Raw genomic sequence first — 18,593 nt, 5'->3', positions numbered from 1 at the left:
CTTCCTCTCTGTCCACCACCAGCCTGGGGAAGCCAGATGGGTTGTGGCTCACATCTTATATTGGAGACTGTATATGTGATGGCAACTGCGTATATGTGGATATGTATGTGGACTGCAGAAAACTCTGGTGGTAATCACTTCCTTCCCCAGGACTTAGCAACTGGGTCTCCAGACTTTGGAAGAAACCATTCACTACTTTCAGGAAGCTTGGGAAAGGGATGATGTTGTGGTGGAGGTGGTAGAAGGGAGCAGTTGTGCAAACCAGCATCCTCACAGTTAACATCTATCCCCCCCGCCCCCCCCTGCAGCACACCTCAGCTGTCACCGTGCACACTGCTGTTTCCTACAGAACTGGAGACAGAGGGCTGACAGCAAATGTGTGTGTGGGGGGGGCACAGTCATGCAGGGAGAGGTGGCAGCTCATCCTCAGACACACGCAGCACACACCTCCACTGACAAAATCAGGCCGACACGTCCCTAACACTGACACACACAATCACTGACCCCCACACGCGACCCACACCCATCAATCCCTGTCACAACACACCACCTCTGCGTGCACAGTTATGCACGGTTCCTCCTAGGTCAGGTACAAGCGCCTAGTCTTAAAGCCTGTCTACACCCTGTCTTGACATCTTAGATCTTCAATCGCCTAACCTAAGCAGAGGGCTTAGGTCCCCGTCCTCGCTCCCCAAATTCTTCAACCATGGCCAGCTGCAACAGGTAAAAGGCTGAGCTTAAGGAAGTCAAGTACCAGGGTCGAGGTGAAGAACCGGGAGCTGACCGGGCAGTGGGGCTGCTATACGCCTCCCTTACTTTCCTTCCTGCCACTGCCTCTTTCCCGGCACGTCCACTCGCGGCCCGCCCGGCCCGCCGCCTGCCTGTCAGTCGAGTAATGAATGCGCGCTCGGGGACCCGGGTCCCCCCACCCCGGAGTCGTTCATCACTGCCAGCACCGCCCACCTCTCTGCCGCCCGCAGGGAGGGCTAAGCGGCCCAGGCGGCGAAAGCCCGTCTCCCCCCACCTCGACTAATAATTGTCAGATTGAGATGTTGATTTGTCAGCTGGGAGCTAGCGCCAAAGAACCCGCAGTAAAAACCGGACTCCTTGAACTTCCTCTGGCTCCATTCGGACTCGCCCAGCCTTGCAGCTTTTCTGGATTTGATGTGCATGGGTTGGATTTCACTTAAGAGATCCGGGAATAGAAGCGCAGTATCATTTTATTCCAACAGGAGGCGCACCAGGCTACAGACCCTAGGGAGATCGTCCTGGGCTCGGTTCGACTTCTTCAGACCCGAGGCCCTAGGGCTTCGTCCCGCAGCCTCCCAGCAGGGGGCGCGTTGGCCACCATCTTCCTCTCTCCCGTAGCTGAAGTCCCCGCTTCTGTACAGGAAGCCCCCAAGCAGCAGTCCCCCAGTCCGCCTTCAGGGATCGTGTGGGGCCATGTCCTGCCCTCTCTCTCCTCCAGGTACCTCCGGCCTCCCGCAGTCCTCCATTCTCCAGCAGGAGGCGCCCCTGTTGCAGGTCCGCCTTCGCCATGCCCTAGGCACCTAGGCTGCAGTCCCGCCCTCGCCCTCCCCAGCCCCGGCCCCGGAGCTCCCCGGGAGGCCGGCTGAGTGACGGGCGGCCGGTGATTATGCGGAGGGGGAGCGGGGTGCGCCGCGGGCGGCAGCGCTGACCCTTCACATTTCCGATCCGCCGGGACCCTCATCCATCCGAAGCTGCTCTTTGTCTGGCTGCCTAATTGCCGGCGGACAGGATGGATGGCGGGACCGACAGCCGCGGAATCCCTAATAAAGGCCGCGGCCGCCGGGGAGGAAGCTCGGGAAGGAGGGGGAGAACGAAGGAAGAGATGGAAGGAGGTGGGAGGAAGCACCGGGCCGCGGCCGCCGGCTCAGAGCCTCTATGCGCAGCGCACAAGGGGGGCCAGATCCTCCTAGGGTGCGGGACCAGGAGTCCCGGGTCGACGCGGGTCAGGGCGCCGTGGCTGTGGGGTGTGTGAAGTCTCCTGCTCGATGGAGAAAAGTAAAGAGCTAGGGGCCCCGGGCAGAAAGCATGCTACGGCCGACCTCGTTTCGCAGAGCCTTCGAAGATTCCAGCTTGGCGCTGCCCCCTGCGCTCCGGGCTCCCACCAGCCGGAGCCCAGCCCTCGGTTCCCCGCACCACCTCTCCTGTGCTCACCTGTCGGTCTCCCAGGGCGGGATCCAATATCCTGGAGGAGAAATGATGGGTGTGACAGCTGTCTGTGCGGCCGCTCGCCACATTTCATTAACTGGAGGCTGGAGTTGGTGGACGGCGCGGGGAGAGGGGAGCAAAAGGAGGTGGAGAGAGAGGCTACGGCGAGGAGCCACACCTGGCCAGGGGTCAAGGGCTGGCCTGACAGATACCTTGGAAGCAATCTCTAGCCCCTCCTTGTGGAGCCAGGAGCCTGTTCTCAGCCCCGTGGGCTCTGGCGGCGGCCCTTAGAACCTAAGGCTGCACTGAGCTGCGGTGCCAGGGAATCCGTGCGGCGGATGAGTAGAAGCCCTAGGCCCGGCGGCGTATTTGCTCTCTCGCCCCTCGCTGAAGCCTGTCAACCCTCTGCGCCAGAGGGCAAAGTGTGCGCAGGCTCTTGGGCCGCTACTCTTTTCCCACCGGTGGTGAGTGGAGAGCGGTCTTCAGCACTCTGGCCAGCTTTTCTGCCTTTTGCCTCTTGAGCACATTTTTCTGCAGTTCGCTTCGTTTCCTTCTCCCTCCCTTTTCTCTTCCCTCTCCTCTTCGGACTGAACAGCTCTTCTCCGCAGCTGACTTCGGCCGACATCCTTCAGCTAACAACCGAGCACCTGTTGTGTGTCAGTGCTGGGGGTGGGGGATGGGGGACAACCTGAGCCAAGGCCCTGCCCCGTTGGCCTCACACACATAGGTCTCCCCTGAGACCAATCCAAATCTCTCTCCCCACTCCTGTCCTGCTTCTCTCACCCTTCCACTGCCTTGGGTGTCATTTCTCTTCTCCAAGGCAGTGAGAAGGAAGCCAGGAGATCGGAACTCCAGTTCTAGGGCTGCCACTTACAAGGTGATACAGGACAAGCCATTTCTCATTTCCAGGCCTCAGTTTCCTCATCTGTAAAATGGAGACAATACATCCTCTCAGGGATGCATTGAGGATGCAGTAACTCTCAAGTAAAAGCTCTAAAATACTGTAAGCACTCAATAATGTTATTTCCCTATCCATGTTATTCCCTGTCCTCTCAGGTGGGCATTTTTCCTTTCTCTTCATACCAGGGGTCTGGTACCAGGCAACCCAGGTTGCTTCCAGTTCTGTGTGATCTTACATATAGGAGTTGGGAGCCAGAGTGTGTGTATGGGTGGAGTGGAGGGAAGTGGAGAAGAACCACACTATGGATGGCCCTGAGAGGTGAGGAAGGAGAGAGTGCGGGGTGCGGCGGGGGTGGAGTGCATTTCCTTAGATCTTAATGTAACATCAGCCAGCTGGTTCCTCTGCTCTTATGGATGAGGAAACTGAGGCTTGTGGAAGTTATACTGCAAGTGACAGGGGTAGATCACACTACCAGGATCTTTCCTCCCATGAGTTTTCTACTGCTCATTTCCTCACCCCCTTTCTTCCCTTGAAGGGGTCTGGGTCAGTGACAAGGAGTGTGGGAGAAGGAACAAAAAGAGAAAAACTTCAAGGAGCCAGGACCTTTCCGCTAGACTTCATAAAATTTTAACAAGAAAACTTCCTCAGAGTAGAAGGCACATATCACATGCAAATAATATGCTAATCACACGCTAATCTAAAGTCTGGTCCTCAGAACTCTGACACACACCTGGCCCTAAGCCCTGGGGGACATTCTTGGGAGACCCCTAGGTTCCAGGACAGGACAGGTGGGGATGGGTTCTATTTAGAGTCTGGTTATAGAGTTAGGATTCATTTTACGATTGGAGAGGAGTCAAGTGTATACTTTGGGATTAGGGTCAGGGTTAGTGCAGAGTCAAGGGCAGAGGGTAAGGCAGGATTCAGACTGGGCTGTGCTTTTAAATAGAGGAGCCTAGGGAACTCAAAGTCTTCCTCTCCTGTCCCCTCCTCCACTGCGCATTCTATGTCCTGCAGCACACCTCTCTGCTTACATCCCATTCCCTACCACACAACCTCCCTGGGGCCTCCCAGTCTGGCTGCCCAAGGAGCTCTGGGTAGGTTGTCCCAGACCCCAGCCTGGGCTCCAGTATTTCCTCTTGAGCCCAGACACTTGGCTTCTGGCCCCAGGGGCACTAGCTGGCCTTGACCCTACCCAGGTCCCTTCTCGGCCGAATGTTGACAGCTGCAGGGGAAGCAGTAAGGACCTGGTGAGCTGGCAGCTTCATTCCAGAGCGTGGGGAAAGAGCAACAGAACATGAATAAATTCATGGAGCTGGCCCCTCGGCTCCCTGTGAGCTAAGCCTGCTTCCCCCACCATACACACCCGCTGCCGCCTGCAGCCCTGCTGGTCACCGAAGCTCACAGCCTGGGCTGGGGATGGGAGGAGAAGGGAAGCTCCGAGAGAAGAGGGCTAGGACCTGAAAGGGGCTGAGGTGAGGGGCTCAAAAAGAGGGGCTTGGTTAGTAGGAGAGAGGGGTGGGGAGCGGGGCTGAGCAGAGAGGGCCTTTAGTGAGTGGGTGGCGGGAGAGGGGGGAGGAGGAGGGAGAGGGATGGCAGGACCTGGGGCCGATGAGGCTTGAGGATCGGGTGGGGAGGTCAGTGTGAGCCCTGGCCTGCTCTCTCCTCTCTGATCCATCCATCATCCAGCCTAGGGGAGCAGATTCGGAATTAGACATGCACGGGCCGACATGGCCCTCAGCCCCCCGAGGAAGACAAATGGCAACAAAGACCTTGAATAAAATTTGTATTTATGGTTGGAGGAGGCCCCTCCCCCACTGACTGCCAATCTTTTCTCTTCCAACCCTTTCAAGCATGTAGGGGCCTCCCTCCACACAGGCCCATCCTCAGCAACCTCCTTCTTCCTGCACCATTATGGGCTGGGAGGGGCAGGGAAGGAGTACAGGAAACAAGAGATGAGGAAATCATCTTCCACCCAATAATTATTCCCTGATGTGCCCTGTGCTCTCCATTTTACATAATGTACTCTTAGACATTACAGTACTGGCTTACCCTAGTCTCTAAGAGATCCTTTGCAGTTGTCCACCTCCAGGGCCTCCAAATACCCCACTTTTGCCAGTCCTGGAACCTCTTCTCCAGGCCTCTGGCCCTGGAGTCCCTGTGAGCAAGAAATTTCTCCCAGAGGGGCAAGACCCTGAGGAAGGATGCAGACCCCTCACAGAGAGGGACCTATCAAAGCTTGTGTTTCCTCTTGGTCACCCGAATGACAGACACAGCCACCTCTCACAGGTGGGTGCCTAGCACCGAAACTGCATTTTAGTTATATTACTTTGCATAACCAGTTTCAAGTTTCAAATCCCTCCCCCAAACGTTTATTATGTGGGGTCCAACTTCTCTGAGTTTCCATCTAACCACAGCCCTTTGTGGAAGGGTGAAGGAGCAGAGATTCTGGGGCTGGACAAGGTCTGGGACCAGGGCAGGGGTGGGACTGGGCTGGGCTGCCAGGGCAAGAGCTGCCTTCTGACTCTCTCTTCCCAGTAAACTCTCTACTCTTCAGTCCTGAGATAAGAAAGATGACATTCATGGGGTTCCACATTTAGGGACTAAGAGGAAGACAAATATAAAACCTCCCTTCAAATAGCCCTCACACATACACACACAAAGGCAATCCACAATCCACGATCCCACTCACCCAGGGACACACAAGGCCAGGGTCCCAGGGACACATCCACACTTGCCAGCACACTGTCACAATGCACAGGCCCAGAGCCTACCACACTGCTCCAAGAAGCGCCCCGCCTCCGCGTCGTCCCCACAGTTGATATGTCACATTGGAGTCCGAACACGGACCTGGGTGTCTCTCTGCAGCGCGCCATTTACATTTCTCTCTCGATCTGTCAACCTGTCTTGGCTCCTGTCTCTCTCTTTCCGTCTCTGTCTCTCCTTCTCCCCCTCTGGGGCTGTCATTTAGTCTCTTTTTCAAGCTTTGTCTCTGTCTCTGCGTCTCTATCTGGCTTTCCATCCCTTTGATTTCTCTGTAGCTCCTCTGCTTTCCTGTCGGTTTCCTGCTCGCTTTCCCAGGCTGGTCTGTTTTCTCACTCTTTCTGTTCCCTCACTCTCTCGATTGCTCTGCGGCCCCCTCCCCCAACACTGGGGGTCGAGGGTAGAGGTGCCTGGAGATTTGCCTTTTCCAGTTCAGGCCAACCCGTACCCGTTGAACCCTTTACCATATGTTATTCGGTCACGGGCACTGAGTGGCGAATTTCTATTTTTTTCTAGTCCTTTTTGTTTGCTCGTGGGCTTTTTTCTTTTTCTTTTTTCTTTTTTTGAGGTGGGGGGAGCCGGGGAGGGCTCTTTTTAGCTCTGGAATCCACCTCTGTATTCTGTGTGTGTGCATCTCCACCGCTTTTTATCCCATCCTCGTTTCTGGCCTCCTCCGGGCTCTGGGAATACCAAACTCAGGGTAGAGGGTGAAAGTAAGGATAGGGTAAGGGCAGTGAATCCCTGCAGAATTGGTTTAGAGCCGGTCAGGAACCGAGAGGCTGGGGGGACGCGGGTGGGGGCCGTGGCCTGCCCCGCCTCCACGCTTCCCTCTCTGGGCGCCAGGGGTCGCTCCGCCACCCCCACCCCCCGCTCCGCCCCCCGGCCTCTTAGAGCGGCTCCCGCCGCGTCGCGGCTCACACCACCCGCACTGCCGCTCCGGGAGGGAGGGGAGGAAGGTTAGGGACGCAGAGAGGGAGAGCGCTAGCTGGAGAGAGACGCGGGGCCAGGGCTTCAGAAAGGGCTGGGGCCGCGGCTAGGGTAGAAAGGTGGGTCAAGGCTCGCCAAGAGCCAGAGCGCAAACCTGCGAGGAGGTCGCGTCCGGTGGGCGCCACCCGCGGCGCAGAGCCCCGGACGTCCAGAGCGCGGAGAGTAGTCCCATCTCCGGCCGGGAGCTATCCGTCTGGGTAGCCGGGGACCTAGGCGCCGTCATCCTCGAGAAAGCAGCTGTCCGGAGGGCAGGCATCCTAGATCCGTAAGAAACCAGCCGTCCGAGAAGCCACCGATTTCAGGCGCCCGGAAACGTTAGACTGAACGAGAGGGTAATAGAGGACCACGGACTCTGAACTGTCTGGAGCTGTCCCTGGTCCAACCAACGGGGGGGACCTCCGCCTTGACGGAAGGTTTGGGGAACGGCACCACTGAGGCGGGAGCCCACAGGGGCGGGGGGGCCGGGCGCAGCCGTCGGGGGTATCCCGACCCAGGCCCGAGCCCGGTCACCACCTCTGGGGCCCGCGGAAAGCCCCGGGCCTCCGCCACCATTGCACCCAAGAGTGAGGAGGATCTGCTGGCCCTGGCCGCGTCGCGGCTGAGCCGCCGCAAGAGGGTGGCGGGCGCGGCCGTCGGGGTGGCCATGGTGCTGCTGTTGCTGGTGGCCATTCCGCTGCTAGTGCACAGCTCCCGCGGGCCGGCGCACTACGAGATGCTGGGTCGTTGCCGCATGGTGTGCGACCCCCACGGGCCGCAAGGCCCAGGACCCGACGGCGCGCCTGCCTCCGTACCCCCCTTCCCTCAGGGCGCCAAGGGAGAGGTGGGCCGGCGCGGGAAGGCAGGTCTGCGAGGGCCCCCGGGACCACCAGGTCCCAGAGGACCTCCAGGAGAGCCGGGCAGGCCAGGTCTCCCGGGCCCTCCAGGCCCAGGCCCCGGCGGGGTGGCGCCCCCTGCCGGCTACGTGCCTCGAATTGCCTTCTATGCTGGCCTGCGGCGGCCACACGAGGGTTACGAAGTGCTGCGCTTCGACGACGTGGTGACCAACGTGGGCAACGCTTACGAGGCAGCCAGTGGCAAGTTCACCTGCCCCATGCCGGGTGTCTACTTCTTCGCTTACCATGTGCTTATGCGCGGCGGTGACGGCACCAGCATGTGGGCAGACTTGATGAAGAATGGACAGGTGAGCTGCCCCTCTCCCACCCAGCCCCGGACAGGGTAGCTTTCTAATTCTCCCTGCATTCATTACGCAACCCGAACCTCTTCCCCAAACACCGTCACTAAATCCAAGAAGGCCACGTTGCCAAGAACTTAGAAATCGCTTCATTTAGTCCAAAAGGAATTGGGGGGCCAGAGAAAGAAAACGACCTGCCCAGGGTCTCATGGGGCGTTAGGAATGGTGTTAGAATTAAAACTCAGAGCCTCACACTCCAACTATAGGCAACTATACACCAAACCTCTTTGGTATCTCACCCTGCCTCTTAGCCTCTTTTCTCCTGTCTTGGGCAGCCCTCCTGGCCTTTGGGTTACCCAGCCACTTGATGGGCGAGTTACCGGAGTCTGGCTCCTTTGATTTAGAATGGAATCCGGGTATCACGCCGTGGGCAGTTGGTAGCTGTTCCCGTGTGGGGGGCATTAAGCTTGGATTTTCAAGGATAAGGTAAAAAAAGAAAGAAAACACTGTCTTATTTTCCAGGCAACTCTATTACTAGTCCCAGGGCCTGAGGTCAATTCTAGAGTGGGCCTTACCCTCAGCTAATACTGAGTCTGTAGGCAGATGTGGAAAATGAGGCAGCACAGGGGCCAGCCAGGCGGCTTGCAGGAACGAATTTGGGAGAAGGAAAGAGGTGAAGGACAGATAAAGCAGAAGCCTTGGACCCCGGCCTGGTCCCTGCTCCTGTGGTCAGAGTCGCAGTCACTGCTGTCTTAGCTTGGAAGAAAAGTCCCAAAGACTCAGCTCAAGGTCTAGGACACGCTTAGGGGGAGCCAGAGGCCACAGGGGTGGAGCTGGGGAAATGTGCCTGGGCCGCGCAAGCCGCAGGGTGTAAGGTTAGGGCTGAGCTGTGACCTCCGAATGCCCCGTGCGCGATGGGGTGATTTGACCGTGGCGCATCAGGCCTTCTTATCCCACCTGTCCGAACCCCATGTCTTGCTACCGCTGCAGCACCCTTCCGCTCCAAGAACCGAAGGCACTACACTGAGGTCTCCTCCCAGCAGGGCCGCCCCAGGAACCCAGGGAAAGGGAGTGAGAGTGTACATGTGTAAGACTGTAGCGCGTGTGTGCGTGATGCAAGTGTGTCTGTGGGTCCGGGGTGCGAAGGTGTGAGAGTAGAGCGGTGTCTGCTTGCCTGTGGCACTGAGTAGGTGCGTGTGGTCTGTGCGGGGTGTCTGTGAGGGGTGGAGGGGTTGAGTGTGTATCTAGAGTGTGTCGGTTCCCGAGGGGGCGGGGGCCGCGCGGCTCCCACTCTGTATTCCGCGGTGCGGGCGCTGCGGCTTTGGGGACGGTAAATAGTGATTAGAGTAATGATGAATAATTAATCAGTTAATAACCAGCCCCCGCGGGACAGGAAGAGGGGGGCTGGGGAGGGGGCTGGCTGCGACGCTGAGGCGACGTGCAGCAGCGAGGCCAGAGGGGAAGAGGCGCTATCTGTTGGGGCAGAAGACGACCCCCACGTCGGGGCGCCCGCGGGCACTAGGAGGGACAATCTAGTAGGGGCGAGAATACATCATGGCACCTTCCCACGGCCTGCACCCTTGCTTGCACACGCACAGACACACCTGTGCCCTATCTCTGGGGGAAGGGAGCACAAGTTTAGAAGGTCCGAGTGGGTTCAGAATCTTAGAAATTATCCTACGGTCTAATTTTATTTTTAAAATAATAATAATAGCAAAACCTATATAGCGTTTTCTTTGTGCAAAGCACTGTTCTGTAACACACTTCACACGTAGTAACTCATTTAATCCTAACAACCTGAGGAGGTAGGTTAACCTCCTACCTTATAGCTCAAATTAAGGACCAGAGAAGGCGTGAAACTTGCCCAAGTCCCAGCAGCTAGTGAATGGCAGTGCCTGCGAAGCACCTTGTCCTTCCCAAACCCTGCAGCCTGCTACCCTCGCGTCACCTTCACAGGCCCAGCTGCATCTCCTCCACCGACCCCTCGTCACCCCAGCTCCACACAGGGCGTGAGTGGGTTGTTCTGTTCCCCCTCGCTAGGTCCGGGCCAGCGCCATTGCTCAGGACGCGGACCAGAACTACGACTACGCCAGCAACAGCGTCATCCTGCACCTGGACGTGGGAGATGAAGTTTTCATCAAGCTGGACGGCGGGAAGGTGCACGGCGGTAACACCAACAAGTACAGCACCTTCTCTGGCTTCATCATCTACCCGGACTGAGTCGGGCCCCATCCCCCGCCCCCCCCCCCTCCTCACCCACCTTCAGCTTGCCCCACCCAAGGCGCCACCCCATCCTTTGAGAGACTGGGGGTGGGGCGGACCCTCCCGCTGCCGGAGGTGGCCTTTAATGGGCGGACTCTTGGTGCTCCGGGGTATAACTAAGTGGCCGGGGAGCTGAGGAAACCGGCCGGAGGAGCAGAGCGGCTCTGGAAGGGACCACCAGCATCCGTGCACACGCCTGTGAAAGCCGGGGCAGGAGCGGGGCGCAGGTCGTGGCCCTCTCTTCTGTCGGGAGCTAGGAAACAGTTTCACTAACTGCAGCACAGAGGCACGGAAAGCAGAAAACAGAAGGGAAGCCCTGGCTTTTGGGGAGGGAGAGAACAGAAACAGAAGGAGCCCTTCTAGGCGGGAGGAGAGGAGACATTAAGGCGGGTAGGCGCTGGTCCTCTGTCATGACAACTTCACTGCCATCCCCTCCTCCCCTCATCTCCATTTTCAGGCTTCAGGCTCTAGCCTTGGCAGCCTCCCTGTGAACTGGAGGAACCAGTGAATTCTTTCCTAACATTTAAAACTCATCCTGCAGTCCCCATTTCACCCCCATCGGGGTTAGGCCCTGGGGCTACAGCTGCTGTTGCCTCTTCCAATAAAGTGAAGTGGGAGAATGTGTGTGCCTCTTAACTTGGTGCACAGAGTGGGGGAAAGTGGCTGACCCTTTCCTCACTCCTCTCAAGGACCCCTACCCTATCACTCTCTGCCAGAGGCAAAGGTTGCATTATTCCTGGCAAGGCCTGCCTCTGGGGAAGCAGAGGAGGGGAGTAGCCCAGGGTTTCTACTCTGATACGGGGAAGGGTATCAGCTTCAGGAGAGCTTTGAGGCCTTACACTGTAGGGAGACACCAACCAGAGTGACACTAACAAGGGAGGATTCCCGAGATACGGGTCTGGTGCTTCTGCTTTCTGCTGATGCAGGGGGAGAGTTCTAGGGAACTCCAGGCGATGAAGGAGTTGCTGACGGCTCCTGGGAGTGGCCAAGATCTCAGGGAGCAAGGAGAAAAGCAGCTCCCCAAAGGCCCACATTCGCACCCCCCCCCAAAAAAAAAACACTCACTCATAGTGCTTGCTGGGAGGGTGGGGTGGGCAGCACTGGGATGACTTGGACAGCTTCTAGGTGAGGGAGCCTGGGGAAGCCTGAGAACCCAGGGCTGGCCTCCAAGCTGGAGGACACTGCCCCCATGTGGACAAGTGAGGAGCAACAGCAGCAGCTGGCCTAGGTAGGACCAGAGGAAAACAGACATTTGGACATTTTAGAAACTTTATTGAAGGACAAAAGGGTGTCAGCTCCCAGTCCATGGTGTGGAAAATAAATAAGGGTTAAAAGGAAGGTACAAGGCAGGACAGGAGTGGGTGGAGGCGTATGCCTCATGACGGAGAGTCCTGTGGGGCAGCAGAACCGACTGGAATAAAACACTGGGGAGAGAGAAGACCTCGTCACAGCCCAGCCGTCCTTGAACTGTAACCAGCTCTCCCCCCGACCTCTGTAAAGGAGCCGAGGATGGCCCCCTGCCCCACTGCCTACTTCCCACAGGCATAGCTGGCTGTGGACCGGAGGCTCACCAGGGCATCCTGCCGTTCGAGCAATGTGGCCACAGGGTTGGTGCAGACCCGGGTGAGGCCTGAGGGAGGGGCTCGGCTGGTGTAGAAGGCACACTCGTCGTCCAGGCGGACCTCGTGGAAGTGGTGGATGGCGGTCAGACATGCTTTGAGGCGCTGCCTCAGGGCCAGGGTTCGAGGGGCCAGATTGCTGGGGCCTGAGGGCCAAAGGCCACAGAGATCAGGGCTGACTCTGGAGTCCTAGACGCCCACCATATACTGCCCTTTCCCACTCCCCGACCAAGGGCCAAGCCAATTAGGAGCACAGGGCTGAAGGCGCAGCCCCCCACTTCTTCCTGCGGGAGAGCCAGACTGGGGCAAGGTAGGTAGGGGAAAGAAAGCGTAGGATCACCTGGTGCAGGGCAGGCCCTGCTCCCAGCGAGAGATGAGGACCTCCTTTGTTCACAACCCCTTCCAACCAACTCCTTACCTGCCTGGCCTGTTGGGGGCTTCAGAGACTGGAGTGAGTGGATAGGGGGGCTGGCACAAAGTGGGCGTTGGGAGGAGAAGGTCAGGCTGGTGGTCGCTGGAGCCCACTGACTGCAGCAGGGCCATGGGCTGGACTCTGGACTTCTGGGTTCCAGGGAGCAGGCCTCTGATACCCCAGGCTCTACCCTAGGGGAGGGCTCTGGGAGTCCTGTCTGCCCCTGGGGGCAGGCCTGAAGGGGTCCAGCCTCTCCCAGAGGGCAGGGCTCTGATGCCTCAGGCTGTTCCTGGGTGGAGAGCTCTGATATTTCAGGCCCCCTCCTATGGTAGGACTCTGGGGGCCCTGGTTCTGCTGGAGGGCAGGGCAGAGATACCTCGGGCTCTGCTCCAGGGCAGGGCTCTGGTTCCCCACACCCCTCTGGAAGGTAGGGTTTTGGCAGCCCAGAGTGCTGTAACATTCCAGAAAGATGAAAAGCCCCAGATTTATTCTCTGGGACATTCAGAGTTCTAGAAATCTCAGCCAGCAGGGGCTGAAGTTCAACCATATCCAGAGAGGAGCCTCCATTAAGGGGGGCACACTTGCCCTCCGCCAGCCCCTCTACCTCCTGTCGCAAAAGCTGTTGCAGGATACTGATGCGCTGTGGGTGGGAGAGTGTGATGTCAAGAAGTGGGTGCAAGTCTTGTACCCACACTGTCCTATTTCCATGCCCCGCCCCCCCCTGCCCATTTCTCGCTTTCCCAGCCCTGTCACTGCCCATCAGGCATCAAAGCTGTTGCCCACACCAGCCCACCTGCATCTTCATCTCCTGGAGGTTGGGGGTTCTACTGCAGTGGGGTCCATAAGGAGTTGACACAGGTGGCTTCCCAGGACCCTCCTGCAACCTTATACAACTCTCCTGGTCAAATAACCGGACTGCAATCTGCTCCTGCCACATGGGAGGAGAGGGGCCACATGAGGAAGCCAGGCTGGAGTAGGAGGAAGACTAGTTTGAGTCCCACCCTCATGAGGAAAGGATCAGGTCCTTAACTGAGTGGCCCTAGACTTGGATTAGGAGGGGGAGCAGAGAAGCAGGGAGAGTTGGAGAGTTAGGCAGCTTTTCCAAAGAGCCCACCTGCTTCAAAGCTGCTGGGCCTCAGGCCAACAGGACAGAGCGAGGAATCTCAGCATGGGAAGGTTTCAGATACTTACCCAGGGCAGGGCAGGCTCTTCGGGGCAAGGCTGAGGGGAGAGGCCACTCAACCATTGGGCCTGGGACAGAAGTGAGATGCCATGACTTTCCCTGTACCCATCCATCCCCTTCCTCCCCCAGCCCTGGCCTATGCCAGCTACCTCCCCTGCCCTCTCTTACCTGCTGAACTCTGGGGGCCGATGAGAGGGGTGTGAACTGAGTTTTGGGGCGGATGGCGAGACGCCGCAACACTGAATATGAGGTCTGGGGAGAGATGGGGGTGGCTGAGCAGGGACTAAACCGAGACCTAGCAGGCATCCCAGCCGGACTGTTCAGCCCCTGCCCAGCCCCCAGGAGTTGTGGATACAAACTGGAGCTGAGGGGCCAGGGGAAGGTACACGTTGAGCCCGTCCGAAGGGTGACGGCCGGGTGATGGCAGGTGGCATCACTTGGCCAGGGGAGCGCATCAGGCAGGAGTCACGGCCGTCCTGTGGAGAACGAGGTGGAAGAGTGATCCCTCCCGCTCGGCACTGCTCTTTCTTGTCCTCACTTCAGCAGCCAGTGTGATTCTTTTAAGATCTAATCAAATCACGTCCCTCCCTTGTTCATCCCCCCTCCCCATGGCTTTGCACTCATTCCAAGTAATATCCAAGATCTTACACTGGTTTATAAATCCTTACCCAACCTGATCCTGTCATTGCTCTAACCTCTCACTTCCTTTCCTTCTTACTCTGCTTCAGCCTCGCTTTTTTGCTGATCCTTAAACACAGCAGGTACATGCCATCTTTGCACCTGCAGTTCTTGTGGCCTGGAACGTTCTTCCCCCAGATTATCTACGTGGCTCACTCCCTCAACTCTTTCTGCTCTTCACTTAGCCGCACCTCAGTGAGATTCCCCTGACCGATCTACCTGAAACTACAATACCAATCACCCCCTTCCACTTCTCCTTCCCTTTCAGTGCCTTACTTTCTTTTTTTTAAACAGATAACTTATCACCATCTGACCTACCATATATTTTACGCGTGTGTTTATTTTTTGTCTCCCTCTTCTAGAATGTGAACTTATTTCCTACTGTATATCCAGAACCTAGAACATTGCTTGGCACACAGTAGCTGGTCAATAAACCCTTGTGGAGTGAATGAATGAACTCTCAGATCTGTCTTTCTCTCAGCACTGATCTGATGGTGATACAAATGTATACCAGACTGTGACCTCTCACTCGCAGGCCCCGGACACCTGGTAAACAGAGGCCAGTACCACTCTGGAGAGGGCTTGGGTCCATCTGGGGCAAACCAGGACCCAGTTAACATGCTGAGATCCAGGCTGGGACTGCCTGGCTCTACCCACAATCCTCAGCGCCGCTGCTGCTGGGGAATCCCCCCATGCATCTCCTCTGTGACCTTCCCCCAGCACAGAGGAGGAAGGTCCCAGCTCACCTTGGTGTGTGTTATCTCTCGGGTTTCTTTTAATGGTACTCGCTGAGCCAGACCGAGGGGGCCCCCTCCTCTTTCATCTGAGTGAGTGACAACTTCATATTCTCCTTCAGGGAGAGAGGAAGCTAGGAGGAAATAGGAAATTTGCTGCAGTGTCTGGAACACACATCAAAGTCTGGCACAGGGCTTTGCAACCCTAGTCGGAGGTTGCAACCTCCGAATAGGGTATGCCAGTTTGACAGCCCCCACTGCACCATCAGGGGTGGGGACCCATCCAGCATCCCTTTGAAGCCCAGCACTATTCCAGTAGTAAATCATTAATCTGAATACCCTGAGTGGGCTAGGGGTGTGGTGATGGCTCCTAGGGGCTGAGGACAGAACAGTGAGTGGAAGGTAAATCCTACAGGAATTGGCAGAGAGAGGGTAGAAATGGGGACCACCTCCTCTGACACGAGTGCAACTGGGCCAACCTCTGGCCTATCAAGAAGATCTCTTCCTCTCTGTCTCCTTCTGATCTGGCCTTCCCGCCACAGCCTGCTGAGCTTTCTCTTGTTTTGCTCCCTACAAGCAGCTCCCCTGCCCCTGTTGTCTCCCCATGGCCAGACACACTCACCAGGCTGGACAAGGGTCTCCAGAAGCAATCCTGAGGCCTGGCTCACTGAAGTCCTGATGACAACAAGGACAGCAGCTAGCAGTCACTGAGTACCAAGTATGAGCTGGGCACTGTGCTAAGTGCTTTACAAACATCACCTCATTTAATTCTCACGATAACCTCAAATGATAATACAAACATTATCCTCATTTGACAGATTAAAGAAACTGAAGTGGGAATTCCCTGGCAGTCCAGTGGTTAGGACTCTGCACTTTCACTGCCGAGGGCCCGGGTTCAATCCCTGGTTGGGGAACTAAGATCCCACAGTCCACGCAGTGGCACAGCCAAAAAAAAAAAGAAACTGGAGCTCGGAGGGTAAGGCAAGCTTGCACAAATCATAAGTACTAAGAGTCAGGAATCAAACCCAAATCCCATTTATTGCCACGGTGTATGCTCTAGCCACTAAACAAAAGAGATGGCACCTCTCAGTTCTGTCCCCTTCTTCCCCCACAACCTGAAGAAACTGATGTCATATTGAGGACTGGCTATGAAGGCCTGACCCCTATTGCAAGGGCTCACCCTGAGCACTCACAGATTTCCCCCTTCCGCCCTGGGTTGGTGGGAAGTCCTAAAGCTACTGGAAGGCCCCAGCTCTGAGGGACCCCTGTATCAGACATTGAATCATTCTTTTCCAAATGACCCTCTCCTCACTTGCTGTTGCCACCTGTCTCTCTTCTTAGCTCCTGGATTCGGGGAGGAGCGGAGGGGTGAGAGGATGGTCCTGAAGGTGGAATCTGAGCCATAGGAGCAAGAGAAAAAACAGAGTCAGAGGTAGGTCTCAAACCTTCAGGCTTCACCAAGAGCCCCATCGGCCTCCATACCAACCCTCTGGCTCATCATGAGGTACCTTCCCTCCTAAGGCCCAGCTCTGTCCTTGGAAGGAGTTCCCAGAAGCACTGAGTATCAGCCCCTCAAGGGCACTCACCAGAGCCTCTAACCTCTGGGGACACAAGGTCCGGCCTCGAGGTCCTGGTCCCTCCAGCCTTGAGAAGCAGGAAGCCCTGGCAGGGTCCAGTCGGTGGGTGGGGGTTCTGGGAGCCAAATATGCAGAGGCCCGGGCATCCTAGGACCCCAAGAGAGGCTATCAGTACAGGCTCAGGATTCCCTCCTCAGCCTACTCCAGCCTGATCTCCTCCTATCCCGGCTCATTACCTGGCCCCTCCGGATGGTGCCTCCCTGGGTCCCTCGAACCAGTACTCTCTGAGCCAGACTGGGCTGGCGCCCCAGGCGACAGCTCTTCACCCCCTCACCAGACAGGATGGTGGCCAGGGCTGCAGGGTCAGCCACAAACTCTATGGTCCCTGGAGCCTCTGCAAGGGAAGAGGAGAAGGAAAGGTGAGAAGGAACAGGAAGCGGGGAGGCTGAGGGGCCAGGGAGCCTAGCAGAGTCACCCTGAGGTGCAAGAGTGAGCCGAAGAGACTCATATAACTGAACTCAGCTCACCAAACGTTCATAGGGCTTTACTCTGTGTAAGACACTATTCTAGGCACTGACACCCTGAGATAAATAAGGCAAAGCCCCCATACTCAGGAAAGCTATCATCAAACTATAGAGAGGTAACAGACTCAAGTCAAAGTATGGACATGTTATAAAAGAAGTACAGCAAAGCATTCGAACACAGAGCAATTGACTGTGACTGGGAGAGGTGGAAAAGGCTTTAGAAGAGATGACACTTTGCTGAAGAAAGCAAAGGGTTTCTAAGAGCAAAGAGCTTTCCAGGAGCAGGGACTAGGAATTATAGTAAGCAGGAGACCCAGGGACTGCAAAGCCCCCAAACCCCACTGCCACCAACCCATTCTCCTACCCAGCCAAGGAAACTGTTTTCAGGCCTCCAACAGGTACCTTTCTGGGGAGGGGGCCTAGGTCCCACATTTTGTCTCCCAGGGCTAGGCCTGAGCTCCTCCAAGGGGTTCCGAAGCTGAGTACTTCCCACCAATCTCTCCGATTGCTCTGTTTGACGTGTGGCTTTCGGCCTGGGGCCTGCTGAGTCAACGAGGGGGCGTTGACTACTGAGCTTCTGCACCAATCTCTGGGGGAAGGGAGAACAAAAAGCTGGGGCTCAGCGTTGGGGTGCATTGCTGGTGTGTGCTGCCTCCTTGTAGCTACTGTCTTCACCCCCCACGCCCCTCTTACCCTTGGATCTTGGTTCTCCTGGTCCAGGGCGCTGGGTTTGACTGTGGGGAGAGGCGGGCGTCTCTGAGAGCGAACGGGAATCTTGCTGGGGGTGGGAGATACACCCCGGAGTAGAGGATCCTTCGTGGCTTGGAGGGTAGTCATGACGACTACAACTGAGACGGAGAAGAAGGCAGGATCAGGGATCAAAGGTCAGCCAGTTCGGGGCTTCGGTCCTGACATCCCTGATACTCCCACCTCCACCCAAATCCATGCGCCCAGAGGACCCGGCGCCTGCAAGGCCTCTTTTCTGGGTGTCTCCTCCTAACACTCTGAGCCTATTCTTTAGCCCCAGGACCCCGAACTGCTTCTCCTCCCTACGAGCCCCCGCAGCCCTCATTCCCTCCAAGATCCCGGTGCCGCACCTCCCCAGGAACTCCTCAGGGTCGCCCCCACTTTCTTCGCTTTTTCCCCGGACTCTCTCGGCTTCTGCTGCAGATACTTCCCCAGTTTGTAAAATACGCCAAGCTCCTGATTGGCTCGTCTGCGCTCCTGCTGAGGCGCGTGTCACAGGATTCAGCTGTCCAATCCGCAGGCTTCGGAGGTGGGGCCAAAAGAAGGACTAGTTGTCGAGCCGCTTTCTGGCCAGGAAAGAAACTGACCCGACTCAACCAGCCAATCCGAGAGCGGAGCGCGGGGTGGAAGAAGAAGGAGGAGACCTTTCTGAGGCCGGCGAAGGCGTGGGCTCGGAGTCTGGGCGACAACGGGCGCCGGGTACTCTCGCGAGGTCTCGGGACTGGTGTGGGAAGGACCAGTCTCGCGGCATTGTGGGAAGGGCTGGCGTCCTGAATGAGGCTAACTGACGGAGTTGGAGGCTGGCCCGAACCACTGACCCGACTCTGATCAGAGTTCGGCGTCAAGCTGTGGGGACTCCGCTC

General features: G+C 57.1%; 2 protein-coding genes across 3 annotated transcripts; one reads left to right on the top strand and one right to left on the bottom strand.

Moving 5' to 3' along the window:
• Nucleotides 1-7,466: 7,466 nt before the first annotated feature.
• C1QL4 (complement C1q like 4) lies at nucleotides 7,467-10,214 on the top strand. Its single transcript, XM_068561427.1, has 2 exons — nucleotides 7,467-8,003; nucleotides 10,035-10,214. Exons 1-2 carry the CDS (start codon nucleotides 7,467-7,469, stop codon nucleotides 10,212-10,214), a joined length of 717 nt encoding a protein of 238 aa, XP_068417528.1.
• Nucleotides 10,215-11,507: 1,293 nt separating this feature from the next.
• TROAP (trophinin associated protein) lies at nucleotides 11,508-18,158 on the bottom strand. Of its 2 annotated transcripts, XM_068561667.1 has the most exons (15): nucleotides 18,081-18,158; nucleotides 17,677-17,831; nucleotides 17,386-17,572; nucleotides 16,696-16,853; nucleotides 16,469-16,606; nucleotides 16,195-16,277; nucleotides 15,505-15,557; nucleotides 14,895-15,016; nucleotides 13,830-13,946; nucleotides 13,639-13,722; nucleotides 13,479-13,538; nucleotides 13,081-13,215; nucleotides 12,294-12,927; nucleotides 11,828-12,021; nucleotides 11,508-11,680 (listed from the first exon to the last, which is right to left on the bottom strand). In XM_068561667.1, the coding sequence occupies exons 2-15, from the start codon at nucleotides 17,818-17,820 to the stop codon at nucleotides 11,633-11,635; spliced, it is 2,157 nt and encodes a 718-aa protein (XP_068417768.1). In that variant the 5' UTR covers nucleotides 17,821-17,831; nucleotides 18,081-18,158; the 3' UTR covers nucleotides 11,508-11,632. The 2 variants fall into 2 exon arrangements, with proteins under 2 accessions (XP_068417768.1, XP_068417769.1); XM_068561668.1 differs by lacking the exons at nucleotides 11,508-11,680; nucleotides 13,081-13,215 and having other exon boundaries at nucleotides 11,889-12,927.
• Between the last annotated feature and the right edge of the window lie 435 nt (nucleotides 18,159-18,593).

The sequence above is a fragment of the Eschrichtius robustus genome, chromosome 13, assembly GCF_028021215.1.
Source record: "Eschrichtius robustus isolate mEscRob2 chromosome 13, mEscRob2.pri, whole genome shotgun sequence".
NCBI lineage: Eukaryota > Metazoa > Chordata > Mammalia > Artiodactyla > Eschrichtiidae > Eschrichtius > Eschrichtius robustus.
Note: the sequence above shows the minus strand (reverse complement) of the source record. Positions and strands in the feature narration are given on the sequence as shown.